Source organism: Verticillium alfalfae, genomic scaffold, assembly GCF_000150825.1.
Source record: "Verticillium alfalfae VaMs.102 supercont1.1 genomic scaffold, whole genome shotgun sequence".
Taxonomy (NCBI): Eukaryota; Fungi; Ascomycota; class Sordariomycetes; order Glomerellales; family Plectosphaerellaceae; genus Verticillium; species Verticillium alfalfae.
The window spans coordinates 1888327-1897868 of NW_003315038.1; the positions used below are offsets into that span (position 1 = coordinate 1888327).

The window sequence follows — 9542 nt, forward strand, 5'->3', positions numbered from 1 at the left end:
CATCAGTCGAAAAGATGAAGACTACAGCACCAGACTCGACCTTACAACCCCTCCTTCCCCAACACTGCTCCCGACATTCCGGCGCCTCGACGACGACCTCCTCGCGAAGACGTTGAAGTTTCTTTCGACAGCTACTCCAGAGACACTCACTGGTGTCGGTCTTGGGTTGGCCGCGGCCACATATCTCGCACTAGGCAAGCTCGGGCTCGTCCTTATTGGCGCCTTTGGCGGCGTGGTCCTGTTCATCTCCTACGAAGCACGCCACCCCGAGATCTCTCGAGCTGTTCGCGGCGAAAGAGGTGTGGAGGTTCTGCAAAGGCTGGGACTCGAGAAGACCCCCGAGTCAAAGACTGAGGAAATCAAAGAGGCGGAGGAGGAACGCCTCATCAACACATTTGACGATTTCAAGCCGGAGACCCGCGACGCCTTGTCCAGCTTCGTCGATGCCGTCGTGCGGGACTACATCAAATGGTGGTACTCCCCTATCCTTCCAGGCGACTCGTCCTTTCCCTTGGCCTGCAGAAAGGTCCTCAACTCATTCCTCCTCTCCGTCTCAAATGCTTTGTACCGCAAACGCCCAGCCGACTCTTTCCTCGACTTCCTAACCAACACCAGCTCCATCGCCATTGTTTTCCTCTCCGAACTCTCCGCCGCCTTTGCCGATGTATCAGCCGAATCCAATGTGACTGCAGCAGATGCAATCTATGAGTATCTCGCCGAAAACCCCGACTCGAGTCTCTCCAGCCTCCTCAGCCAAACGCAGCAGGCGACCAAATTTCGCATGGTCGCCGAAGATCTGCTCCAATACCTCGACCGACAGACACATAAATGCGACCCTGCGCGCATTTTCCTCCGGGAGATCCTTGCAGGTGTCGTTTTGGAAACATCATTGCAAACGTGTTCCAAGCCCGAATGGATCAATGGTTGGATCGTGTACCTGCTCGAGGCTGGCGAGCCTGACTTCAGCCAGGCTATTGACGTTGGTATGCAGACCGGCCCGGATGCCAACACTATGAACAACAACCTCTTTGCGGACTTTGACGGCAATGTCGGCAACATTTCGCTAGCCAAGGGCAACCGCAACTCATTTGACCTCGAAAAGTTTAGACGCAAGGAGTCTATGCACAGGAAGAAACTGAGCAAAGCAGACGAGGAAATGGAAGAGGCAATGGAAGAAATGAAGCGCATGAACGCCCTTCTAGCTCAGGCGGAATGCCAATCTCCAAAAGAAAGCATCGCGACGGCCTCTACATCCGAGAAGCCTGCCCAGGCTGGCGAAGGCAGAGCTTCAAACGAAACCAATGGCCAGCGTCCCAGCTCTACTTCGGGGGAGATCTCCCCACGCTCAGAAACATCCATGGATAAGCCATCCGTCGACAATTCGAGCAAGCGCGAGAGTTTGCAGTCACCCATCACACCTCGATCCACCGCCGATATGTCAAGCCGAGAGTCGTCCCCGAAACAGCTGGAGAATGACACAAATGGCCAGTTCACCACGTTTGACCAGATTGTGCCACCCGCCAAGGACGAGCCAGAGGCGCCGGGCGAGGGCCCTCGCAAACCTCTCCTGACCCTGCACAATGCCAATATTGTCCTGCACGACGATGCGCCCACTGACAATGCCCGCATTCGGAGCAAGCCGACCTGGGACTACCTCGTGCAGATAGAGCCTGCGTCTTCCCACTATGCCGGCTGGATGATTGTGCGCAAGTACTCTGATTTTGAAACGTTGCACGAGATTCTGCGACGCATAGCCACAATCTCGGGAGCGACAGCTTTCACGGAACAGCACACAACGCTTCCCAACTGGAAGTTGCACTCGAGGTCGTCCCTGCGAGGCGAGCTCGAGCGCTATGTGCGGGACGCGTGCTGGTACCAACCTTTGGCCGAAAGCGAGGGCATGAAGCGTTTCCTTGAGAAGGAAAATGGACACTCCCGTGGCGAGTCAAAAGGCGGGGTCCTCGGCTGGGATGCGTTCAGTAAGAACATGACAGATGTGCTCTCGCTAGGGTCTAAGGGTGCGATGGAAGGAGGCAAAGCTGTTTTTGGTGGCGTTACCGGAGTTTTCAACACCATCGGCCTGGGGCCGCGGAGGCAGACGAATGCCTCCATCAGCGAAGTCCAGGTGCAGCCAAACCGCCTGTCGCTGGGGTCCGCGCCGCGCATGGAAAGCACAACCAGCCTCAACAGTCAGGTCATGTCGCCAGGGGCGTCTCGCAAGACGAGAGACAGCCTCGATAGCCAGCGGTCGTCCATTGTCTCGGTACAGCCCGGCATGATGGCACCCATGGAGAGGAGACCCAGCTACGACTCGCGCGGCGAATCGGAAGCCGAGGGCCTGAAGCCCAGGGTCGACCGGTGGGAGAGGGGCGTGCCGAGTGCGTTGGGCGGCAGCCGCGAGCACAGCCGCGCATCGAGCTTGGCCGCGCTGCGATCGCCTCTGCGGTCACCATCGACGTTGAGCCTCGACGGCATGAAGTTCCCCACGCCAGTTGACGAACAGCAAGCATTCCAATCTGTTCCGAGCAATGGCGAAACGCACCTCAAGGCTCGTGAGCTGTGCCTGACGAGGGAAAACTCATCCAACAGCGTCACGTCTCCGCTGGCCCAAACGCACACGCAGAAAGCGTCCGTGGCCAGCCCTACTACGCCCTCGGCGGCGGCAGCGGCGACGGCGACGGTGACAGCGCCGAAACCCGTTCGACAATACGCGCAGTTGTCAGAGCAGGAAACACAAGTGGCGGTCGAGCTCGTGTTTGCCGTTATCAACGAGATGTACACGCTCTCCTCGGCATGGAACATTCGGCGCACGCTGCTGGCGGCGGCCAAATCGTTCCTCCTGCGGCCCGGCAACCCGTCTCTTCTGTCGATCCAGAAAATGATGCAGGAGTCGGTGATCGAGGCCAACACGAGCGACGCGGGGTTGGCGCATCACCTGCGCAAGATGCGCGAGAACACAATGCCAACGGAGGAAGAGCGCGCAAGCTGGCCAGCTGAGATGACACTTGAGGAGAAGGAGAAGCTGCGGATCAAGGCGCGGCGGATGCTCATCGAGCGCGGCGTGCCGGCTGCTCTCACAGGTGTCATGGGTCAAGCCGCAACGACGGATGCGCTGGGACGCATCTTTGACTGTCTCCAGCTGGAGGAGGTAGCGCGGGGTCTGATGTTTGGCATTCTGCTCCAGGCCGTCAGGGTCGTGACGCATTGAGCGGACGCATGCGTAATGCTACGATATGAATTTCTTGATGTGTACGACTAGGGGCTGTATAGCACGGCGACATATAGTATTTATTAATGGGCGATGGAACGGATTTCAGGGGGGGGGCAGGTCTGCCAGGATGAGGCAATGAAGCAAGGTTGCTAGACGATACACCAGTTCTCTTTTGCTCGCACAGCGACCATGTTTAATCCATTCTTGTTTTAGTATGACAAGTTTGTTGACCGAGCTCTTTCTTACAGAGGTAAGTGAGGCACGCACCATGGCCATGGAGATTTTCGCTAAGCTTTTGACGTTCGCGGTACTTGATGAAGCTACTGGCAATGTTCGAATGAAAACCAGGTACCGGGAAAGGTACCTAGCAAGCTACCTAGAAGTAGGTAGGTACCTACCTAGGCACTGCGGCGGGGTACAGATCTCCTTCTCCATCACGCTGTCAGATAAGGCGAGCACGCTGCTGATAAGAGCTAACTTGCCCCTCTCCGGTGACGTCCTCGGCGACTGCCTTGCCTGTGTGTGATGACATCGGCATTGCCCATACCTGGATTTGTAATGGCTTCCCATATACCTTCTGCTTCCCATTTGTTTTGACGTCGTGAAAAGGCTGGCCATAATTACGATACATTGACGTTCCCAAGGCACGCCAAAATCGGCAACTTGTTTATTCCCCAAACCAGAAGACCACTACATCCCGATTGATCCAACGAGTCTCGCTGGCTTGCTTCTGAACCTATCTATCACTGCCGATCATGAGGGAAACCACGATGCGGCCCCGCGGTGTTCGCATCGCCATTGACCGTGGCGGCACCTTCACAGACTGCGTGGGCGAGCTGGACGGGCGCGAGATCATCATTAAGCTTCTCTCCGAGGACCCGGCCAACTACGCCGACGCCCCGCTCGAGGGAATCCGCCGCATCATGTCGCACTTTCTGGAGCGTGAGATCCCGCGCGGGGCCGCCCTTGACACGGGCCGCATAGATTCCATCCGCATGGGCACGACAGTCGCTACGAACGCCCTGCTCGAGCGCAAGGGCGAGCGTATCGCACTTGTTGTCACCAAGGGGTTCCGCGACTGTCTGGCCATTGGGAACCAAAGCAGGCCCAAGATTTTCGACCTGGCCATACGGAAGCCCGATGTGCTCTATGAAGAGGTTGTCGAAATCGACGAGCGGGTGACGCTGGAGGATTATGCGGAGGATCCCGAGAGGACGGTCACAAAGGTGGACGTCCCGGCTGGGACCAAGGAGGCGGCGGACGCCGAGCTGGTGCAGGGCACGTCTGGCGAGGCGGTTCGTATCCTCCGGCGGCCGGCGGAAGATAGCATCAGGAGCCAGCTTCAGCAGGTCTTTGACAAGGGGATCCGGAGCGTGGCCGTCTGCTTCATGCACGGCTACACGTTTCCCGACCACGAGGCCGTGGTCGGTAGACTGGCGAGGGACATTGGGTTTGAGCACGTGTCGCTGAGTCACGAGCTCATGCCCATGATCAAGCTCGTGTCAAGAGCTACGTCTGTCTGTGCCGATGCCTACCTGACGCCGGCCATCAAGAAGTACATCTCTGGCTTCCAGTCCGGCTTCGAGGGCGGCCTCGGCACAAGGAGCGTTCAGCAACACGAGGGCAGCAAGGGAGCCCGGTGCGAGTTTATGCAGAGCGATGGTGGACTAGTGGACGTCGAAAAGTTCACCGGGCTCAAGGCCATCTTGTCGGGCCCTGCTGGTGGCGTTGTTGGCTACGCTGTCACCTCCTACGACGAAGAGACGAAGATTCCCGTCATCGGCTTCGACATGGGTGGTACCAGCACAGACGTCTCCCGCTACGGCGAAGGCCGGTACGAGCACGTTTTCGAGACGACGACGGCGGGTGTGACTATTCAATCGCCTCAGCTCGATATCAACACGGTTGCTGCTGGTGGCGGGTCGAGACTGTTCTGGAAGAACGGACTGTTTGTCGTGGGCCCCGAGTCGGCTGGAGCGCATCCCGGCCCGGCGTGCTACCGAAAAGGAGGCCCGGCGACTGTGACGGATGCAAACCTCTACCTCGGTCGACTTTTGCCAGAGTTCTTCCCCAAGATCTTCGGGAGGAACGAGGATCAGGGACTGGACCCTGAAGCTAGCCAAAGGGTCCTGCAGGAGCTGACCGATCAGGTCAATGGCGAGACTGGCAAGAACATGACGGTGGACGAGGTCGCGTACGGATTCCTTACGGTGGCCAACGAGACCATGACGAGACCCATTCGGTCGATCACCGAGGCCAAAGGCCACGACTCATCCAAGCATCGACTGGCCACTTTCGGCGGCGCTGGCGGGCAGCATGCCATCGCAATCGCCGATGCTCTAGGCATCAAGCAAATTCTGGTCCATCGGTACTCCTCAGTGCTGTCGGCTTACGGCATGGCCCTTGCCGATGTCGTCGATGAACGCCAGGAACCAGAATCAAAGATCTGGGCATACCCTGGAAAGACTGTCGACGAGCTGAAGAGCAAGATGGAGAAGCTCAAGGACCGGTCCCGGAAAGCTCTCGAGGACCAGGGTTTCGAAGGCGACGATATTATATTTGAGGAGTACCTTAACATACGATATCGAGGGACCGAGTCCGCCCTCATGATTGTGAAACCGAGTGCCGAAGAGGCCGAGAGGGAATTTGATGGACGTACGTGGGACTTTGGCAGTGCCTTTGTCAAACAGCATCGGTACGAATTTGGGTTTACTCTTGACGATCGCGACATGATCGTAGATGACGTCCGCGTGCGGGGCATCGGCAAGAGCTCTCGCCACCACGAGAAATCAGTCGATCAACAACTAAAGACCCTGACCCGCCATGATATCGACGACAGCAAGGTTCACGATCGCCAGCAGGTGTACTACGAGGGTGGCCGTCAACAAACTCCCGTGTATAAGCTTGAAAACCTCAACACGGGGCATGTCCTCCAAGGCCCGGCCATGCTGGCAGATGGTACGCAAACCATCGTGGTGACACCTGGGGCTACTGCCTACATCCTTGACACCCATGTGGTCATCGATCTTGATAAGGGGGCTTCTAAGGATGGGTATGATGGCCACTTGTCATCTTTTCATCCAGTCGCTAACGTCTTCGCAGGCAGCACCAGGAGAAGGCCGACAGAGAGGTTGACCCCATCATGCTCAGCATCTTTGGCCACCGATTCATGTCCATTGCTGAGCAAATGGGACGCGCGCTACAGAAGACAAGTGTCAGCACCAATGTTAAAGAACGACTTGACTTTTCCTGCGCAATATTTGACGCCAAAGCGGTGGGTTGCAAATGCGCCCCATTTACCTGTTCATCTGGGATCCATGTCAACGTGCGTCAGGAGGCAAGCCGAGATCTGGCAGGGTCGCCTGAGGAAGGGGGAGGGGATCATTTCGAACCACCCTTCATACGGCGGAACACATCTCCCAGACATTACGCTGGTCATGCCCGCTTTTAATGACGCGGGCGACAAGATCCTGTTTTACGCTGCCTCCAGAGCCCATCACGCTGATATCGGTGGCATCACAGCCGGCAGCATGCCACCTCATTCGCGCGAGCTGTTTCAGGAAGGTGCAGCTATCAAGAGCGAAAAGCTCGTAAGTGAAGGGCGTTTTGACGAAAAGCGTGTGACTGAGCTGCTCTACGACGAGCCGGCTCAATACCCAGGATGCAGCGGAACACGCTGTCTGGCGGACAACATCAACGACCTCCGCGCACAAGTCTCGGCGAACCAGAAGGGAATCTCTCTGATTGAGGGTCTGATAGATGAGTATGGCGAAGAGACGGTCCAGTTCTACATGGTACACATTCAGAACAACGCTGAGCTATGCGTCCGGAACCTACTCAAGGAGGTCAGCAAGCGGTCCGAGGGTGCAGCCTTACAAGCCGTCGACTTTATGGACGACGGCAGCCCTATTCAGCTGAAAATCACAATAGACGCTGACAAGGGAGAAGCCGTTTTTGATTTTGAAGGCACAGGCCCAGAGGTCTATGGAAACATCAATGCGCCAGAGGCAGTGAGCTACAGCGCCATTATTTATTGTCTGCGATGCCTGATCTCGGAAGATATACCCCTGAATCAGGGCTGCCTCAAGCCCATCACGGTGAAGATCCCACCACACTCCCTGCTTTCGCCCTCGGATAAGGCGGCTGTGGTGGGAGGCAACGTCCTTACGAGCCAGCGGGTCACTGATGTCATTTTCAAGGCCTTCCAGGCGTGTGCCGCCAGCCAGGGTGACTGCAACAACTTGACCTTTGGCTTTGGCGGAAACGTCGGCGGCGAGGATAAGGTCGTCAAGGGCTTCGGCTACTATGAGACAATCGCAGGTGGCAGTGGTGCAGGGTCCACGTGGGAGGGCACCAGCGGTGTACACACGCACATGACCAACACGCGCATCACTGACTCTGAAGTTTTCGAGAGGCGATACCCAGTGCTGCTGCGGGAGTTCTCGCTCCGCAAAGGCTCTGGCGGCAGGGGCCAGCACAATGGCGGAGACGGTGTGATAAGGGACATCGAATTCCGCATTCCTGTGCAAGTCTCTATTCTCAGTGAAAGAAGGGTGTACCGACCGTACGGTCTCGCGGGCGGCGAGGATGGCCAGTCGGGACAGAACATTTGGGTCCGGCAGGTCGAGAAAGGAAGCTGGGAGAAGTCGCTGAAGAGGCTGCAAGAGGGAACCGATGACAAGAAAGAGAATGAAGAACAGGTGGAATACGAAGAGAGGAGGTTCAACCTTGGTGCGAAGAACAGCGCGCCGATGAAGCCTGGTGATCGCATCATCATTAATACCCCTGGAGGTGGTGGATGGGGTGCTCCTGGGAAGGAAAAGGGCCTTCAGAGCAAGACTGATCCTCGAGCAGGATGGAGAGGCGGCAGCCACGCGAACAGAGAAGATCTGCAGCTTCAGGCCTAATTTAGGGTACATAGTCACTTGGATATTGTGAATGCCAGACAATGCGTGGCAATGCAAGTCAATTTTACTTCGCAGGCTTCCGACCTACCTAGACACCTTACCTAGGTAGGTAAGGTAGGTAAGGGAGACTGGAATAGGGGGTTCACCGAGGCTTACACCGAAGTCTTCTGTGCGGATAGACCGAGGTTCTCGGTGTAAACACCACCCCACCATCCGACGTCACTGGTCTCCAAGAGGTGAGACACCAGCATCTCAACTCATCCACACATCCAGGAGCATATCGGTCAGATATAATCTCATGCAATCAGCAAATTGAATTGGCCTTCTTTCCTGGGATTAGTTCGGAAGAGTTCCCGTGGAGGTCAGTCATCCTGGCCCGACAGCAGCACCCCCCGCGAGTCAACTTTGTGACATCGTCATCCGACGTGCTCCCGTCGATACCATCAGCCTGCTGCTGCAAACCCTCAACATGTCCCTCTCAGACGAAGACTACGCTCAACTAGCCCAGGAGATTCCATCGCCAGATGAACCTTTCCTGCGGCAGTTCACCGCCGGCAGCGTCCGCCTCCGGGACCAGGAATCCGCCCTCCGCGCCGACACGGGCTTCCGTAACTCGCTCTCTCCGCTCGCTCGCCGTGCCGCTGCCATCGTCACCAAGATTCGCGAGAGAGAAAATGAGACGGTATGGACTGGCCAGCAAGATCTGGGAACGCCATTTGCCTTGGCGAAGCCGTTGCTCGAGACGACAGACCTGTGGCGTATCATACGGCGGTTGCCGAAGGGAGGCGTGTTGAACGCGAACCTGAGTAACATGGTTGATATCGACTGGCTCCTGGACGTGGTATTCAAAACTCCGGGAATGCACATCTCGGCCGACGCACCGTTAGATTCAAGCACGGCGCTGGAGGGCGCGACCGTGAAGTTTGGCTTTCGCCAAACTGAGACGAGCGAGGCGTCAGTCTGGACAAGAGGCTACGTCCCCGGCACATGGAGAGGTCTCAAGAAGGCGGCGAACGAGTTCAATGACGGCGGAGAACCTGCGTTCAGAAACTGGCTCAGGATGCAATGTGTCATATCGAAGGAGTCCGTGGAACAACATGCCACCCGCGAAGCCATCTGGAAACGCTTAGGGCGGTGCTTTGCGATCACGGAAAGCATGATATCTTACGAGCCCATCTTTCGCGCCTTCTTACGTCATATAATGAGCACTCTTCACGCTGAAAACGTCAATTGGATCGAACTACGGTAAGTTCACATTCTGGGGCTGCTGCTTCTGCTTCTTCTGCGCAGAATATCTATCTGACATGGTCTTTCAGCGTCACTCTGGGGCTCGGCTACTGCCGCCAAAGCCGTGAAACGCCCGAGACTGACTATGACCACATGTACAGCGTCATCGACGAAGAGCTTGCTAGATTCAAGTCCGA

General features: G+C 56.7%; 3 protein-coding genes across 3 annotated transcripts in view; all 3 read left to right on the forward strand.

The window, feature by feature from the left end:
* Window positions 1–14: 14 nt before the first annotated feature.
* VDBG_00566 (PX domain-containing protein) lies at window positions 15–3208 on the forward strand (the record flags this gene model as incomplete). Its single annotated transcript, XM_003008838.1, has 2 exons — window positions 15–111; window positions 195–3208. The coding sequence occupies 2 exons, from the start codon at window positions 15–17 to the stop codon at window positions 3206–3208; spliced, it is 3111 nt and encodes a 1036-aa protein (XP_003008884.1).
* A 773-nt stretch (window positions 3209–3981) lies between these two features.
* VDBG_00567 (5-oxoprolinase) lies at window positions 3982–8118 on the forward strand (the record flags this gene model as incomplete). The annotated part of the gene is made up of 1 exon (XM_003008839.1): window positions 3982–8118. The coding sequence occupies one exon, from the start codon at window positions 3982–3984 to the stop codon at window positions 8116–8118; it is 4137 nt and encodes a 1378-aa protein (XP_003008885.1).
* Window positions 8119–8587: 469 nt separating this feature from the next.
* Window positions 8588–9542, forward strand: part of VDBG_00568 (adenosine deaminase family protein) — a gene marked incomplete at both ends in the record, with an annotated part of 1851 nt that continues 896 nt past the window's right edge. The window contains one exon of the mRNA XM_003008840.1: window positions 8588–9363. Coding sequence (XP_003008886.1) covers window positions 8588–9363 — 776 coding nt within the window. The remainder of the gene's footprint in view (window positions 9364–9542) is intronic.